This window comes from Penicillium oxalicum, chromosome VI (genome assembly GCF_001723175.1).
Source record: "Penicillium oxalicum strain HP7-1 chromosome VI, whole genome shotgun sequence".
In the NCBI taxonomy this organism is placed as follows: Eukaryota; Fungi; Ascomycota; class Eurotiomycetes; order Eurotiales; family Aspergillaceae; genus Penicillium; species Penicillium oxalicum.
This window is the reverse complement of record NC_064655.1, coordinates 2,910,841-2,928,525: the sequence shown is the minus strand read 5'-3', so window position 1 is coordinate 2,928,525 and position 17,685 is coordinate 2,910,841. Positions and strand designations below refer to the sequence as shown.

At 51.3% G+C, this 17,685-nt stretch overlaps 6 protein-coding genes across 6 annotated transcripts; 4 read left to right on the top strand and 2 right to left on the bottom strand.

Annotated features, from left to right (window-relative positions):
- Positions 1 to 2,719: 2,719 nt before the first annotated feature.
- Positions 2,720 to 5,171, top strand: POX_f08229 (uncharacterized protein; the record flags this gene model as incomplete). The annotated part of the gene is made up of 3 exons (XM_050117009.1): positions 2,720 to 3,355; positions 3,501 to 4,696; positions 4,775 to 5,171. 3 exons carry the CDS (start codon positions 2,720 to 2,722, stop codon positions 5,169 to 5,171), a joined length of 2,229 nt encoding a protein of 742 aa, XP_049967148.1.
- Positions 5,172 to 7,712: 2,541 nt separating this feature from the next.
- POX_f08228 (uncharacterized protein) lies at positions 7,713 to 8,628 on the bottom strand (the record flags this gene model as incomplete). The annotated part of the gene is made up of 3 exons (XM_050117008.1): positions 7,713 to 8,004; positions 8,110 to 8,213; positions 8,302 to 8,628. 3 exons carry the CDS (start codon positions 8,626 to 8,628, stop codon positions 7,713 to 7,715), a joined length of 723 nt encoding a protein of 240 aa, XP_049967147.1.
- Positions 8,629 to 10,181: 1,553 nt separating this feature from the next.
- Positions 10,182 to 11,345, top strand: POX_f08227 (uncharacterized protein; the record flags this gene model as incomplete). The annotated part of the gene is made up of 1 exon (XM_050117007.1): positions 10,182 to 11,345. The coding sequence occupies one exon, from the start codon at positions 10,182 to 10,184 to the stop codon at positions 11,343 to 11,345; it is 1,164 nt and encodes a 387-aa protein (XP_049967146.1).
- A 1,002-nt stretch (positions 11,346 to 12,347) lies between these two features.
- On the top strand, positions 12,348 to 12,584 carry POX_f08226 (uncharacterized protein; the record flags this gene model as incomplete). The annotated part of the gene is made up of 1 exon (XM_050117006.1): positions 12,348 to 12,584. One exon carries the CDS (start codon positions 12,348 to 12,350, stop codon positions 12,582 to 12,584), a length of 237 nt encoding a protein of 78 aa, XP_049967145.1.
- Positions 12,585 to 13,190: 606 nt separating this feature from the next.
- Positions 13,191 to 13,538, bottom strand: POX_f08225 (uncharacterized protein; the record flags this gene model as incomplete). The annotated part of the gene is made up of 1 exon (XM_050117005.1): positions 13,191 to 13,538. The coding sequence occupies one exon, from the start codon at positions 13,536 to 13,538 to the stop codon at positions 13,191 to 13,193; it is 348 nt and encodes a 115-aa protein (XP_049967144.1).
- A 372-nt stretch (positions 13,539 to 13,910) lies between these two features.
- Positions 13,911 to 16,647, top strand: POX_f08224 (uncharacterized protein; the record flags this gene model as incomplete). Its single annotated transcript, XM_050117004.1, has 4 exons — positions 13,911 to 14,172; positions 14,298 to 15,686; positions 15,747 to 16,097; positions 16,163 to 16,647. 4 exons carry the CDS (start codon positions 13,911 to 13,913, stop codon positions 16,645 to 16,647), a joined length of 2,487 nt encoding a protein of 828 aa, XP_049967143.1.
- Between the last annotated feature and the right edge of the window lie 1,038 nt (positions 16,648 to 17,685).

Genomic DNA, 17,685 nt, shown 5'->3' with positions numbered 1-17,685 from the left:
CACCAGACGCTGTCCCTGTTCGGTGTTCTTGACCTGTATATTTATTCAAGACACATCTTTGCGTTTCACAAGTATCAAAGGCTGACGATCAGCGTTAGCAAGTCATCTGTGCATTTAAGTTTGTGGGACTGGAACCACTCACTACCATGGCTACTTCCGCCCCAACACGGAAGTTTGTTGCCCTCTACGTTTGTGCACTGACTTCATCCCGTTGGTTCGAGTCCTTGCCCGCAGAGGTTGTTAAATTGACTGCTCGCAACATCCCTCTCATTTTGGGTGAAGAAATCATCCCGAATGCTCCGAGACTTAGCTCGACGCAATTTCTCAATTCTGTAAACGTCGATCGCGAGTCTTCTGTGTGGCGAGTTTGAGCAGGCCGGCCTCTCGCTACTAGGCAGTCGGCAGTGATGGAACCCTTTATCCATTCCAACGGGTCCTCCATTCTCAGTACCTACTTACCACGGTAGGTGGATCTCTAATGTTACGCGACATGTTTCATCCAACTTGAAATTGAAGGTGGGACTTTGCCGCGTGGCCGAGGGCACTGTAAAAATGACCAGACATTTTTGCATGCGGAATTTGCCGAGTTCCACAGGCCAAGTCGCATATGCAGTCAATCGCCAAGGATGCGACTGCGCGCTCCCCAAGAGAGGGGGAAAAATGCAAAGCTTTCTATCATCTCGTACAAAGGACAGAGATTGTGGTGGCGCACATTGAATCAAAATATCATCTGTTCTCGGCTTAGCCGATTTCAGGCCAGCTGAGATACATTATTCAAGTCGTCGATTCGACAGTGTCGCTCGTGGTTGTGGCTGATTCCACGCTTTGGCCACACTTGTGGCAAAACCCGTGCCATGTAAATCTTCAACGTTGCATTGGGCAGCGAATCCTCGCTACCAATCCATATTTTGAGTACTTCTATGCAGTCAGGGTTCAGCTGGACGAGCATGAAAAGCTCGTCTTGCTTGTAAACTGTGCACTACGCGATTCGAGAGTGTTCCCCTCGAATCTGTCTTCAAGCCTGCCTCCCGTTCTTCAAGTCCGGACTGCCAACTCTAGGAAAGCTGTAGCGTCGCGTGTCTCGAGTCGATGGCGTTTATGTACAAGACGCTGATCTGTGGCTACGAGGAGCCCATCATCTTCCAGAAAGCTTACCCATGGCTTCTTTTCCTACGGGTTTCCGACGAGTTTCCCTATGAGCCGAGAGCAGCATTAATTTCAGGAATGGGCTTGCATGCGATCAAAGCGGGTTGCAAGGATTGTGAGCACGGTTGGCAAATGAGACCCTCTGAACGTGCATTGAATCGGTATGCACTTACATATTTGAACCACAGCGCCGGAATTCCAGCAATCCGACTTCGCCGTATATTTTGAGTCAAGAACACGTATTTCATCCTGCATGGTGCCGAGTCTATGGCAATTCTTCGGGCAATCGTGCTTTGTGAATGGTCCGCGGCCTCCCAGAAAAGGTGCTCTATCCTTGCCTCTGGGCTCGAGTGACAGGGATTCGGTGAAGATTCGGTGTCGTGAAGATCTTACTAGTCAAAAGCCACGAGGGTCTTTGACCCATCTACTAGTCTGCGTCAAGACGAAGAAATTTCAACAAGATGCGCCTTGATTCGAGATCGGAAGGTAGCGGGTCCTCCTTCCTCGTCGAGATTGACCTTCTAGAAGATTTTCCAGGCTCCACTTGGCGTCGGGCGCTCCGTGCTACACTCACATGGACAGACTCGCGTTCCTCTCCGGGCTCGGTCCATGATTCACAAAGGTACCAGAACAAACTTATTCTCTGACCTGCTAGGCTGCCAGTGGCTGACTCGGTACATAGGTACATGACGACCCTGCGCTGAGTACACCCGGCTCTGCCGAGACAGACCCTTATTGGACTCTATGTCTGTTTTCTCTGTGGTATATTCCCACCCTTGTGAAGTACTACTGACTCCATTCTTATTCAGTCGCGTGGATGGCCCGCAGCATGTCAAGACTAAGGGACTAGCCTCTTGGGACTGCTAAACCCGTCGAATCAGTCCAGATCGCTGAAAGGCGAATTGTTCAGGCGGGCGAATTTTTCCTTTTTCCTTCTTTCTTTCCTTTTCTCTTTTTTTCTTTTTCTTTTTCTCTTTCTTCCGGCTTTCTGGCGCTAAGCCAGTTCGCTTGTTGCCCTCTTCTTGGCTTCGAGGACGATTTGAGGGCTATCATGTCAATTACTCAGACAAGGGTGGCTGATCTCTGTCCAATGAATAGGTAGAGCAAGTATCTCATTATGTTATTCTGACAGACAATTATAATTCGTCTGTGCTCTTGAACAAGCAGTTGTCCCTGAACATTTCACCATGACGCATGGTCTTGGCCATCCTCTCAACGTCGCGCTGTAAATTCTATCTTTTCAGGTCTATTCTCAGATTCGACTTTCTCTTCCCTCACCCAGAAACTGGGTGACCCGCCCTAGCTTTGTCTTTGCTATATCTTCCAGCTCGACCCCGGACCCAGAGCAGCACGCGGAAGTGGGCACGTCAAGGCTGGAGTTTCCCGGCAGCAACCGGTCTACTTTCGTCTATCGCGATCGAGTCGATTCACCTTAAAAAGGTGAAGCAACGACGTTTCTGTTGTCTTTCAGCGTTCAATTCGGCAGATCGAACCATCGGCGTCAGTAGCTCGTCAGCGGTGGATGCAATCATCTGACCTCACCTCCGCTCTATATTCACACCCCAGCTTCACGATGACTTCATCATCACGGGCAACGGGCAAGCGGCTTCCCATAAGCTGTCAAGCTTGTCGGAACCGGAAGATCCGATGCTCGAGAGACGGCCGACCCTGCCAGACGTGTACACGTCGTGGCCTTGGTGCGGAAGACTGCATCTATCTGGGCCAGCCCCGTCTCTCTGCCGAGCAAACAGCTCCAGCAGACGCAACCGTGCAGAAGGAATTGCTGGCGCGCATTCGCAACCTGGAGGCGCTACTGCAGAGACAAGTCAACTCACAGTCAGGAACACCCACGGAAGGAGCGTCACCCTTAGAAGCTCCCAGTGCGACGGGCAGCTTCACTGAGTCGGAACTGGGAATATCACTAGAAGCGTGGAGTCGATCTCTATCGGGGAACATTGGGACTCTTCAAACCTCGCAATCTGGTCACGTTCGTTACGTCCCGCTTGCCTCCCAGTGGGAGTCGGTCGTGGCGAAGAGCTCCGCGGCAGACTGCTTGCGGGGGTCTGATGCCGAGACTGCTGATGAAGATGATCTCCAGATCCCGTTTGCACAAAACGGAAACGTGTCTCGAGCTGAGATTCTGGCATTGCTTCCCCCTGGGCGACATTGTGATTCCCTCAAGGAAGTTTATTTTGAAGTTTTTTCTCCGGTAATACCTCTGTCTCTTTTTTCCCCCCTGCTTCTCTTTCCTACACCATTGTCATTTTCGAACCCCAACAAATGGGTTCCTACAATCTTGGTGGATGATCAAAGTGGATGCAAAAAGACGGGAATGAAATCTAACATCGCTCTAGGTCTTTCACATTCTACACGACCTGACATTTGATGCCGAGTATCAGCAATTCTGTCACGACCCCAGCAGCGTTTCCACAGCTTGGCTGGCTCTTCTCTTTGCCATTCTCGCCATTGCAGTCAGCGCCCTCAAGGACGACGATCCACTACTTGCCGACCTGGGGCGTGAGCGCACAGTCAGTCGCAATATCAAGATCATCTCTGCACGATACCGGTCCGCAGCACTGCGCTGCCTGGCTGCAGACGGAGTCATGACGAGAGCTTCAATCAGCTCCCTCCAAGCTCTGGTTCTAGTGGGCTATGCTCGACTCCACCGCGGCCTCTCCTTTTGGACCCTCCTTGGTTTCACAAAACACGTCGCCATGTCAATGGGCTGTCACATTGATCCCGAACGGTTCAACCTGGGTCCCATCGAGCGAGAAGAACGACGTCGAGTGTGGGCAGGTCTCAAGATGCTGTACACGATTCAAAACACTTCCTTTGGGAGTCTGGACCAGACATTTCTTACACACGATGTCAAAATGCCGGCGGATGTTGATGATGTGGATCTTCTTACCATGCCTAATATGTACACCAGTTCCGACAGGTCTTCCCCGGCCCTCACGCGTCCCACGCAAATGACCTTTTTACTCATCTCAAGTCGCCTATACAAGATCTCCAACCGTGTCTGCGAGTACATCTTCACATATCCACAGTCTCGCTTCTCCACCTCACAGCTCGAAACTGAAATCTTGGCCGTCCGTGAGCTGTGTGAGACCAGATACAGCACCGAGTCGTCACTGGAATCGCTCCCCGTGCAACACCGCGCAAACTCGAAAATCCTCCATGCCCACATCCACCAGGTGCTCCTTCTGTTATTTCGACCGACCCTGTGCCAATTCTTGCAAGGTGAAATTACGACCGAGACATGCGAGGCCCGTGGGAAATGCATGGCGTCGGCAAAAGCTGCGCTGTCTATCTTCCAGTCGCTCTTGCAGGACCCACATTTCACTCCGTACAGATGGTACACCAGTGGTCTGGGCAGCTTCCACGCATTTCATGCCTCTGTTGTCTTGGCTGTTGGTTTGACGAACCCGGAAAATCAAGTGGAGTTTGATGAGACCAAGGAAATACTGCGAAAGGCTCTGGACATGTTTGCCTCCTTGTCGGTGCGAAGCACCTTTTGCAGTAAAGCCATGCCAATCGTGCGGCAGATCATGTATGTTTTCCCTTTTATCTTTGCATCCTTGCAAATTTGTTGCTTCACTGAGAAAAAATTTTACTAACGCATCGCTAGCGAGGTGACATCGACACAATATCAACAAACCAAACGGCACGAATCGACACTTCGAGCACAACTCCACGCTCAAGCTCAGCTTGCCTCCCAAAATATCGCGCAACAACCACACCTTCAGTCACTGTCTCCCTCCGTAACGCCAAACATGACCCCCCTGTCCATGGCCGATAGCTTCATGCTGACCCGCTCGCATCCACATCCCCATCCACATTCCCAATCCCATTCGCAATCGAATTCACCCGTACCAACAGTGGCCTCTTCAGAGAGCGAGCCTAGCATGCCGCCTAATTTTGGAATGCATCTTCATCCACAGCACTGGCTCACTCCGACTTCGGTGCCATGGGATACTCTCAGTGCGTCTGTGGGCCAGTATAAATTTGAGTCGGACGTGGTATAGCCTGGAGCCATGTGACGGACCAGTGTGGGGGTACGCGCACGTGGGTCAATTTTGGCATTTATGGATATACATTAATTTCAATTGCTTCGGGTGGTGGGGCATTGATGATTGGACATCAAAGGACGTGCAAGATAAACGAAGCCATTTTTTAGCTGTTTCTTTTTAATTTATGGCGCTCTGGGAGTATGCCCAGGTGGTTGACGATCTTTTTGTTTGATAAAATGTGATCAATTATACAAGCTCAGGCTTTCTTGACGGCGTTGTGCAGGCAAATGCCTTCTCTGGCGCATACACACAGTTTACGAGCATTATTCGGTCTTTCCAAGTCTGCTCCCAGATCTTCGGTGAGAAAAGGAAAAGGCGGGAATGGCATAGGAAACTATTCTCGCTGGTCCGCGATGGAGAATCCACTGTCTCTGGCCGAGCCCTTGGTCAAGTGGAGCCCAGCTCTCTTATACATGTCTGAGGTCAGGGTCCGTTGTTGACTTTGGGTTTGAAAGCGTGAACTTGATCTTCCACGCATCCCTGGTCCTCAGCGATAGCAAAATCAACCATTCGATAAGTCATCATTCAACTATTTCCAGTCTTTCCTGTCCGAACTACCTATCAAAGGAGAAAACCCAGAGTAATGACAAGAAATAGCGGTCCCCTATCTCTCACAAACTTCCCCGAAAATCCTCCACTTTCAAAAAAAACCCCAAAAAATAACCGTGTTTTTTTTTTATAAACCTTTCGGCCGTACCAGTGTTTCTGTTCAATGTCGAGCCTTTCCAGGTAAATCCACCTTATTGTGTCTCGGGCACTTGCGCGGGGACTATCGATGAAGGGTTTGTTGGAATTGATGTGGTGCTAAGCCTCTCCATCTCCAGCGGAATCATAAAAAATAGCGACTTCCTTCAATTACAGTCACTGATTCAGAAACCCGCTTAGTCACAGGTGAATCTACCCGGCCCGCTGGTCGGGGGTGGCTCTGTCTCAGGAACGCCCCATCGGATTTTTGCTGCGGCTAAATTGACACTACGACGCAGGACACACAGTGAGTGGGCCTGGTTGTACTACACTTGACTACACCGTTTTGCCTTTGACTGTCGTATGTAGGAGCAAGGCGCGAAGAAAAACAACCTCTTGACCATTTCCTAGCTCGTCAGGGAGATTTAAGTGCTGATGATTGTTTCTTGCTTGACACGCTATCAGATGGTTAGATAAAGGTTCTTCTGCTCATTTTCGCCAACTTGACTTCAAGGTTGTGACCTTGTCTTCTCTTTCCCGTCGTCTTTCGGGGTCCATTTCTTCACGTTATCAGGCAGCTGCCAACCTCGTGGAAGAAAAAACTGGACCCCGGATGGGGCAGGGAGAGAAAGGGGGTGGAGGGCATGGTAGGTCGCCGATTCGTCAATTCAAAACTACTGCGGTAGTGCTAGTATCTTGCAAAGTCCTCCAAACCAAAAAAAAAAGAAAGATAACAAGCATACTAGACTCGATTATTGCTCATGTGAAGATTATTAACATTGATCTGGACCCTTGTTGTGCTTTATTTTTCTTTTCTGTTTTTTAAACTTTGTAGGCGCACGGCGCAGCCTGACTGACCATCGGAGAAATGCACCCCAATTTGGTTGTTCTCCGGGGTTGGTGAGGGTAGAGAGTGGATCCGACCCCTCCACGAGGGTTGATCCTCTTGTGAGGAATTCCAAATTCCTGCGGTCGAGAGAATTGCTCCTCATGGGAATAGAACTCTTAGTGAGATAGGGGACTGGGGAGCTGTCTCACTTGCGCCTCCGCGGGTCGCCTGGAGGGTGCTCTAGTCTGAACGCGCGAGAGAGAAAGAGAGAGACATCCACGGAGTCGACGGAGTCGACGGAGGCGGTATGTACTCATGTAATATTCAATGCACTCATTTCTTACAAGATGAATCAGCGGTAGTAATCAGAGTTATCTTTGAGACGTGATTTCTCTCCTCGGTTTATCTCAGCTTGAGATGCGAGCTGTTTTCGAGCTCCGGAGGATGATGTCATTTGTCTCTTACATATACACATCCTAATAGGCACGGCCAATTCGTCGCGTGATCTACGAGGCAAGCCAAGAAAACAAAAGGTACTTACTAGGCTGTGGTATGAAAATCACCATCGGGAGATCCACTGCCTGCGCCTCCATCGTGTTCTGTACGATAGGCCAACTCATTATCGGAAAATCAATCCGTACGATGCTGTCAATTGGAAGCTATATTAAGTTTTGTAGCCTACAGGCTCCCTTTGCCAAGCTGATCGGACCTATCCATTGCATCTGTGGAAGACGGTCGCGATTTAAACTGGCAATCAAAAGTTGATAGGTGTATGTAGGAATTGGAATTCGTAGATAATATACAGTCATCGACGAGTTCTATGCGACTAGCAAAGGTCTATATCACAAGCGAGAGAGACCAGTAAGTATAACGATCCATCATCGCACTAGCGAGTCTTCCCGCTCGAACCACGTCCTGACAGGAGACAGTGTCCCCACAGACATCAAATTGGGCTCTCATAGCCGCGTCATTCGTGAGCTTGATTAGATCAACAGCCAAGAGAGCACACCTGCCAGCATCAGAGAACCGACACCTCCGGCGGCGCGGACTGTCACACCCGCGTTGGGTGTCTTGGTGGGCGAAGAAGTCCCAGAGCTGGCAGTGCTTGTGGCCGAGCCCATGGCAGTAGTGCTGCCCGTCGTCGTGCTGGAGTTGGAACTGGAGCTGTCACTGGCTGTACCAATGACACCACCGAAGACGTTTTCTGGAGCAGATGAATCCTGGACTTTAGCAGCGGCGCTCTTGAATGCCTCGATGTTTTCTTGGCCGCTGGAACTGGAGAGTGGAAAACCAAGTCATATCAGCTTTTTTTTTTATCCCTGTCGTTTTGGGATTTCCGAAGAGTCTCGTGATCATCATGGGCCGGAAAGTACTACTTACGGAGGGTTGATCACTCCCACCATGCCCGCTTGGCAATGCTGTGCCACACCACAGTAGTACCAGATGGGGTCAGTGTTGTTCACCGTCACGGTGAAGACTTTGTCCTATACAGCATTTATGTAAGCGAATTTGTTCCCCCCCCCCCCCCTTTCCAAATTCAGTGCATCCTGGGTTCCACTGGGACCAACTTACCGACTTGTCCGAGGTAGGAATCACCCCGGAGAAGAACCCACCCTTGCTGATTGGCGAGCAAGGGCTCTCAAAGGTCGATTGAGCAACAAAGTGAGCCCGGGGGTAGAAGTGGAATTCAACCTTGTCACCCACAGGAACCTTCAGAGAAGCCGGAGTGAAGGTGAGCCCGTCTTCACCCACGTCCACGTGGTGAACGGTTGAGGTTGAGGCCGAAGAAGAGCTTGACGAGGTGGCACTGGCAGAAGTTTGCATTCCACTGGCACTCTGAGCGGTGATCATTGGGAGAGAAGAGCCCAGAATGGCAAGAGTGCTAAGAAGGTTCATCATGGCTGCGGGATTTCACACGAGAGACTGTCACTTGTGATGGCTTTTTGCTACACGATCTTGTGGTATCAACCTCAGTAGCTTGATGTGCTTGGTGCACCAGAGAAAGTACGGGGTCTGGGGTATTTATAACATTCTACCCCAAGCCTGGAGAAAGCTATTGAGCTATAGTGGTGATGAACTAGATCCAATCCGGTTGGTCTTAGGGATTGAGCCACCAGACTCTCCTCGGCGCAGAGCAATTGCTCTGAATACTCGGCCATACCAATTGATCCCAGCGGCTGGCAGGTACCCCCTCCTGACAGAACTGGTACGATGAAAGCCATGCAAGCAGTTACACCATCTGAGTACACTCCGTATGATCCCGCGTCACTCCGCTCGCTCAACAAGGCTCGGGGGGACCCAACCTGGAGCTATGAAGGGATCAGGCCAGTAAAGTACCAAAGAATTGATTGATAAGCTCGGCTTATTTTAGGCTAACGGCCGTGCTTGAACGAGAACGAGAAGCAAGGTTGCGCTCCAGATCCAGTCAGGTCCTCGAAACACAGCCACTCAGGCTCTTCCTGTTCCTCCTAGGCCTAGAGTGAGACGGCACAACCGTGGACTACCGTAAACCCCTCTTCCCCCCCATCGGCCATTCTCTTCTTTTACCGTAATAGGTGAATGTGCAATCAGCCTCTTCCAATTTACCAGGGTGGGATTCTCCGACTCGCCGACTTCCAGGTGGATCGTCAGCAAGTCCCCGACAAGCTCACGCTATTTTTTTCACTCGTCACGAAGGAGTTCAAGCGTAATTAAACTCCCGTGGGTCGAAATCCTTGCCAAGGTTTTGCTAAACAGATTTTGGGTTTGGCCATATTTCCGCCTTCGGGTTAGTGTATACGGTCAGGGTTCTTGGCAGCGGGGGCGCAGCACTGAAAGCTTTCTTCAACAGATCCCGTCGATGAGAACTAAGACAGATATGGATCGCCAAAACTTGAAGGATGCATATCCACAGAATGACCAGCCGCGTGTTGTCCAGACTCAGCCCATATGTGCGCCAATCTGACTGAATCGGGCAACTCGCTCATTGCTCTTTCGAGATCAGCGCCCCCCCCCCCCCCGCAACTGGATCATGAAGATCAACCTGGATGGGGGCTGTCGCAAGAGAGTTGTCAGTCGACGGCTCGATAGAGCTGCCAAGGGTCAACCCAGACATGAGACGCGTGAAAACGCCAGCGACCAACGGACCCTTCTAGGCTGCAAAGAAAGGACCTTTCCTCCTTTCATTTCATTTTCATTTTCTTTATCATTTTATTCACTTTAATTTATTTTTCGGACAGTTTTGAAAAGATTCTTGGATATGACGTGGCCCCCGTAAAGTTGCGTGAAAGGGCATATAGTCTCGATACTGACCCACGAGACACAAGCCAAAAGATCTTCGACGCTCTGCAGTCAATCTGCGAAGACTACACCGAGACCTCGAACACGTTGCATTGTGGACGTGAACCTACCCGACACATCTTCGACTATTGATCTCAATCTCGGACTCTTTGTCACTGATGGTTGTACACACGATGTATTCTCTCTCTCAGAAAGTGGCTTTCCTCTGTCTTTGCTGGATGACCTGGGCCGCGAGCAGTCTCGCCCAACTTCAGAGCTTCCGCCCCAGTGGCATGGATGGCATCACCTACAGTATCAATATCCCTCAAGATACAGCTCGGTCTGGGTCAGGGCCGATCTACTTTCAACTCAAGTCCACCCGTCAGGTGTCATGGTTTGCTCTGGGTCAGGGCTCCGGTATGTCCGGTTCGAATATCTTCGTGGTTTATCCCAACGGAAACAACAACGTGACAGTCTCTCCACGCCTGGGAAGAGGACAAGTGCAACCGCTCCACAATAGCGATGCGCAAGTCACGTTGCTAGAAGGAAGTGGTGTGCAAAACGGTGTGGTCACTGCCAACGTACGATGTGATAGCTGCATCAACTGGAGCGGCGGAAGTGCCGATCTGACGAGCACATCGAGCTCCTGGATTTGGGCCGTCAAGAACGGATCACCATTGGGTTCCAACGATGTCTCAGCATCCATCAACTTCCACGATCAAGCCGGTGTAGTATCGGTCGATCTCACCAAAGCTACGGGAGGCTCGTCGGTCAACCCGTTCTTGGAGACATCCAACACGACGGGCTCAACAGTCGTCGTCGCTACACCGCAAAACACCAACACGGACGCCCAGAAACGCAAGACCGCTCACGCGGTCTTGATGACCGTCGCCTTCGTCATTATGTTCCCCATCTTTGCGCTCTTCTTCCACCTTGCTCCCTCTCCCAAAACGGCCATCGTCCACGGTATCCTTCAACTTTTCACACTGGCGGTTGCCATTGCTGGCATGGGCATCGGAATCGCCATGGCAGGAGATTTGGAGCTGATGAATGAAGCCCATCCTATCATCGGTCTTGTGGTTGTTGCGGGTATCACCGTCTTCCAGCCAGTGATGGGTCTCGTGCAACACCTGCACTACCGCAAGACGCAAAAGAAGAGCATTTTCGCATACACCCACCGATGGTTTGGCCGGGCGATGATCGTTCTAGGCATCATCAATGCCGGACTGGGGCTCAAATTGGGGCGCGCACCTCGGGGAGCGATCATCGCTGTCAGTGTGGTTGCTGGCGTGGTGGGTGTTGTATATATTGCTGTCCTTCTGTTTTTTGGTTCCAAACGGCGCGCGCCGAAGGCGTGAGTGCCCAAGCAACAGGGATCTTACTGGGTTTGGGTGTTTAACGGTGGTCATGACTGAGGGCCCACCAAGGATGCTAGGCTACTTGAACATGATTTTGTTTTGCTTGATCTGTGCGTTTCATGATACATCTTTTTCTTCTCTTTTCTTTGGCGTTCTATTGAGATGCGGGTCTGCTATTGCCATTAGGCCGTGGAAGGGGTTTGTCATTATAGACAGATTCTTGAGAATAAGGCTTTGGGTCATTGAGAGGTATACCTTAGGTGAAGTGACAAGACATAGTTTGTTCCACCCCCAGCGCACCGTCAGTTCGTCAATGTGCTCCGCCGTGTCTCAGTATACCCGACCAAAGACATCCGATCACTTGACACACTAGTTCACGTGGTAGACCTAGTATGTCACGAATTATCTTGAATCTTCGCTGGAACCTCTGCGATCTCCAGAAATCGATCCCTGCACTATAATCGGGTTTTGATTCTCCGAGTCTGCGGCACCAATCGGGAACAGGTTTATGGAAACGGGCAAATATACGGGACTCTGGGAACTAGCGGACAGGGAGGCTTTGACGGGGGTTAACGCATGATTGGTGATGGCCAAGTTGTGATTGGCTGATGGCCGACTCTGCATTACAATACATTCTGTAACATTTGAATTGTAGCGTCTTCGATGAATAGGCCAATTGACATTGAATTCTCTGGTATGTAACATACCCTTGTCGTGTGACGCTGTTCGGCCGTCGAAAGAGCCTAACAAAAGATTGCATGACGTCACGGGGCTTTGCATGTTTCACGACAAACTACGATAACACACTTCAATTTGAATTATGGCGGGTGAACTGTCCCACATGAACACAGTACTTTGATACTGCTTTGACAGTGATTCTCGATATTCAAGATTTTATTTATCTGCTATGCGTCAATATAAATCGCTGCAAGTTGGTCTGGCCGAGTCAAAAAGAGCACTCTTGCTCACGAAGACTTTTCTTGAACTGTTCCATCTCACGTGATGTTCGATGAGCCAGTCGCCTGGTACATGGCGAACGATTATGAGCTTTCAAACTATGGCACAGAGACGCCACTCATGTCCGAGGTTGGCCAAGTCGGCGAAAAAATTGACCTCGAAGATTCAAGTAGACAAAGGCTGCGTTCAAGTCCTTTGAGAGATTCTTTTATGCAGGTCGGATCAGCGCAACAAAAATACCAACCCTCGTCTAAATTGAGGTTGGGTGTGCCTCTTGCCTGAAGGGCGCTGGCCCACAGTTGCCGAAGATACTCTCGTCCGACCTGGCAATTTCCATGGAAACGCCGGAAAGTTGAATGATGAGCCGTGGGTCGGATCTATGAAAAAACTCGATAACCTGCAGACATGTCAGGCTGTAAACAACTTCTGCCTGCTTTGACTGCAGGGTACTCGACACGATGCAGTTTGCATCATGTCATGTACGCCCGGGAGGGGGGCGGGCGTTGGACTCGGGCGTCATGCAGGTCGAGCTGCGCCCCGGTTCACCGTCAGCTTTACTCATGGATGATTTAGTTTAAGCTCATCAAATTCGGCCCAGAGACGGCCGGGAGTCAACAAAGACCAGCGTAGAGTCCAGAATTCATCCTGATTTCCAGGGGAGACGATCATAGCTATTCGGCAGTGTATGAAGATGCACGGAATGTAGTGATGTAGCTTGTGGAAATGTTCAGCAGAGCCTCACGTGGCGTCCACCTTTTTGACGTGCAGCTCGAGGAGGGGGCTGATCTCTTCTTCTCACATCTTCATCTCTTCACCCAGCAACCTTTCAACACAACCTTCTTCAGGCTCAAGTATCACTCATTTCGCCCAAGCTTCATCATCACTACTTCATATTTTCATCACGTCAACATTTTGTACTACGGCATTCCCCCTCTTCAAGCCAATCTGGGCTGCCTGTTGATCTGCAGGTGCCTGCGGGGCTGACTGGCTGTGAGAGGAGAGACTCCGCTTGGCCCAGGACAACGCTGACCAGACACGGGACACTTTTGAGATCATCAGCCTGCAGATTCTCTTCCAAATCTCGATCTTTCCGACGTGGGCCAAGTCGGTGACAAAAGGCGAAATTCCTTCAGACCATACACGCACGACGTAACCCACTTGGTGGCTTTCAAGTCGCTTCTGGAACCTCTTCTTGCCAATCGGATCGCGCCTTGACGGACGTCCACCATCGTGCATTGGGCCGCTTTGTTTCCGAGACGTTCCAAGCCCAACACAAGTGTAGGCTGTCCACACCTCACGCTCGCTCCTAGCCTCGAGTTCCCTCCCACTCAAGTGACTGAGCAGAGAGGGGCTCAGCCAGTTTCAGCCAGTGGCGGCACTTTCGCTGGATCTTTGAACACTGCTCTTGCATCAAACCCCACCGACGTGCGCTGCCGCCCTTTCCCCCAATTTCTTGCATCGCATTTGTTCCCGTCGTGCCCCTCCGACCATCTTACTTCTGTACTCATTTCTCTTGTCCCCATCGCTTTTTCATTTGCGATCGTAGCCCTCTACGGATCCATCCTACCGTTTCCTTTTTGTACCCTTCCACCCTCTCACTGGTGTACCATGTCGTACAGCTACCGAGAGCGTGATCGCTACGAGGACGACCGGCCCATCACCATCAAGCGTTACGTCATCCCCTCCGAGGAGCGAGATGACCGGCGAGAATTCAAATTCAATCGTGACGAAGGATACGATCGAGAGCTGGTCATCCGTCGCAAATTTGAACGTGAGCAGCCTTTGACGATAGCTCGATACGAGCGTGATGTGGAATACGATCCTCCTGTCCGTCGTGTCGAACGGGAATATGAGCGAGAGTACTATGAACGTGAGTCCACAAATCCCCACGCCCCCGCCACTACACCAGATCGGAGAGGATGATCTGGGACCCATTCCTTTCTCCCGAAGAAGCTCCTTCCACACCTGATCATTCATTAACACCCAATATCTCAGCTCGTAACGCATACTCCAGTCCGCGAGAATCTGAGTACGACATTGTTCGACGCTCGGACGTCGAGGAAGAGCCCTACTACTATCATCGGCATCGACGAGTACGCGAGTATGAGGATCGTCGCTCACGTCGCGAGCTGAGCCCCGGTGACTCCGTCTCCCAGGCAAGCCGCCGTCCCCGTCGCGACCGTGATGATTACAGTAGCGATGACAGCATGGTCTATATCCGCAAAGAGACCCGTGAGTATGACGACGAACATCCTCATCACAAGCTCCATCTGGCCGAAGGTGCCCTCGTGGGCGCTGGCGCCGCTGAGCTCTTCCGCAGTCACAAACAGCGCGAGGGCAAAGAAGTGAGCCGCGGAATGAGCCACGCAGTGCAGACCGCTGGCGCCGGTGCCCTGGGCGCTGTTGCGGCCAACGCGGTCGGCCAGGCTCGTGATTATTATCGCAGCAAAAGTCGCAATCGCCATCGCTCCCACTCGTTTGATAGTGACCGCCGCTCTCATCGCCACAGCCGCCGTAGTCGCAGCCGCAGTCGCTCACAGTCGCATTCGCGAGCGAAAACCCTCCTCGAACTTGGTCTAGGCGCTGCAGCAGTTGCTGCCGGTGTGGCTGCGTTGAAGAGTAAATCGGACAATGACCGTCGCAGTCGGTCTCGCAACCGCTCTCACTCCCGCTCTGGCTCTCGTCTTCGAGCCCTGTCGCGCAGCCGCTCCGAGAAAGACAAGGACGGCGAAGGCAAAGACAATGAGCGCAAGGCACACATGGTAGAGGCAGGCTTGGCCGGCGCCGCCGTTGCAGGTTTAGTGGAACACGCTCGCGAGCGATCGCGCTCCCGCAAGGGGGAGCGTTCACATAGCCGACTCCGAAAGGCTCTTCCCGTTGTTGGCGTCGGTCTTGCTACTGCAGCCGCGACGGGTTTGTATGAGAAGAAAAAGGCCGAAAAGGATGCCAAAGGGCTTGGGGTTCCGGAAGAACGTCGTTCGCGTTCTCGCAGTCGCAGTCGCAGCCGTGTGCCGTCTGAAATCTACCCAGACCCATCGCGCGACTCTGCTGGACTGATCGAGTATGGCGCAGAGCCTGTTGCCGGAAGAATACCAGCAGAGCACTACTATGGCCAGCCAGCCGGTCATGCGGATGCGTACTATTCGGATGGCCCTCGACGGCATAGCCGCTCACGAAGCCGCGGTGGTCGACACAGTGGTAGCTCCGATTCGGATCGTGATGCTCGTCGCAAGAGCAAGAGACGCCACAGCCGCTCGCGCGAGCTGGCCGGAGCAGCGCTCGGCGCCACGGGTCTGGGCTATGCAGCTCATAAATACTCCGAACACCGGGACCGCAAAAAGGCTGAGCGCTCTCGATCTCGCTCTCGCTCCCGCTCCCGAAACCGTTAGTTTGCACGCCCAGGAACTATTCTTCATAGCTTAGAGGCTAATTGTCTGCGTGCAGGCTACGACGATGACGCCCACCGCGATCCGTATGAAGAGTCCTATGACCCTGTGCCGTATCCCCCCTCTCCGCCTTCAACCCATCAGCATCAAGCGGACCCCTATTATCCCAACAACAATTACTTTCCTCCGCCCCCAGGGTCGACGACGAACTTGAACAGCACCCCTCAGCCCTACAACCCCGCCAACTACCCGCCGCCACCGGGTGCAGCACCCCCGTCGCAACCGTACAGCTACGGAGCGCCCCCTGCTGGTGCAGACCCCTACGCTGCACGGCCACGGAGAGCCGATGAGAATGTGAGTCCTCAGCCGAGCTCCACCACTACCCTCCCTGATGAGAAAGCACACGACGGTGCGTTCATCGTAACGCCTCCGGTGATGGTTCGGTTGATTCACAACTAACATCTACAACTCTAGGTTTAAATGGTTCTCCCACTGCATTTCGCCGGTCGTCTATGAGCCGCTCTGACCCTTCGTCAACAAATGCTTCCAAGTCTGTAGCTTTTGATTTGAGCACAGACTTCAAGCAGGGTCGAGATTCTGAGTATGAAACCGACGATAGCGAGTCAACTATTGAAGGGAACAATTTGCATCTTGATTCTCGTCACCACCACCACCATCAACACCGGTCACCGCAGCGCTCGGTTTCTCTGCCTTCAATTTCTGACCACGGATATAATCCGGAGAGCAAAACCTATGCGAGCTCCAGTTCATCGTCGCACCCACCATCTTTTCACTCTCAACGATCTTCCCTACAGAAGTCCCAAGATGACTCAGACTCTACTGTTGATCTTCCAGCCCGGTTTGACTCCAAAGGTCGTCTTCTTTCGCACAAAAGCGCAAGCTCTTCGGTCGAAAAACTGGAGGACCTTTTGGAGCAAATTAGCAAAGTTTTGTTTTGACTTTTGTTCTCGCGCTTTTCAACCTTTTCAACTGCTTTTCAGAGAATCTGACCCGCCATCACTGTTCTTCGCGAGTTTGAATGTCATCCGAAGCTAAGATTTGACTTGGTATGATGGTCGCTTCAAGGTGGGGGCGTTGGCCTCTATTTTGGTCTTGTCCTACCGGTGGACTTTTTCCAGAGTTCAGGGGTGGCAGGGGGGTTTTTTGATTTATTTTTTCCATGTGCTTGCTGAACCTCTGTCCTGCTGTTTCATCCTCACACGCTGACCCATGAATTCTTACGATTACTCCCTTTGTGCCTTTGGTTCCAGTTCCTCTCCTACAATTTCCCTTTACGCTGACAATCTGAAGCAACGACACTATCAATGTATGCTCAGCCTCCCCTAATGATGATGATTGATGACTGTATTTCAATTCGATATGATTAAATCATTTTTTTTTCACTATGCTACCATTATTCTGCTCATAACATACATCGTCATGTTTCATTTTCGTGACTAGGTAGGTACGAAGGCACTGATGACTGCGAACTATGTCAAAGTTCTTGGATCATACCCTGGGTATGCTTTATTGGAAGGTTGTTGCAGTACCTCTTGCTTCGCCCAAAACCTCCTCCACGTAAGTTCGTCAGGAGGATGGAATACTCCGGCAGAGTTACCGGGGTACCTAAGATTTGATACGTGATGCCCAGGTGGAGCTCGGCACCCCATCGTCAAACCTACCCTAGTAAGTACCTCATGTAGGTACTAACACCTCACATGGGGAGAGAGCCCAGAACAACCGAAAAAGTACTTGTGTATGTATTTACTAGTACTATTAGAAAATTTTGCCAAAACGCCACACTTCAAAGATTGACCGTGACCGTGACCTAGGACCTAGGACCGGGCCTATATATTTATTTCATGCTGATCATTATCGTAACACATAAGACACATAAGACATATGATCATAATGAGGCTGCTGCCGCTGAGCGAGTCAAGAAGGGAAGAATATGGGTCGAGATACATTCCCGTTGCGCGTTTGGGGTGGTAGGCAAG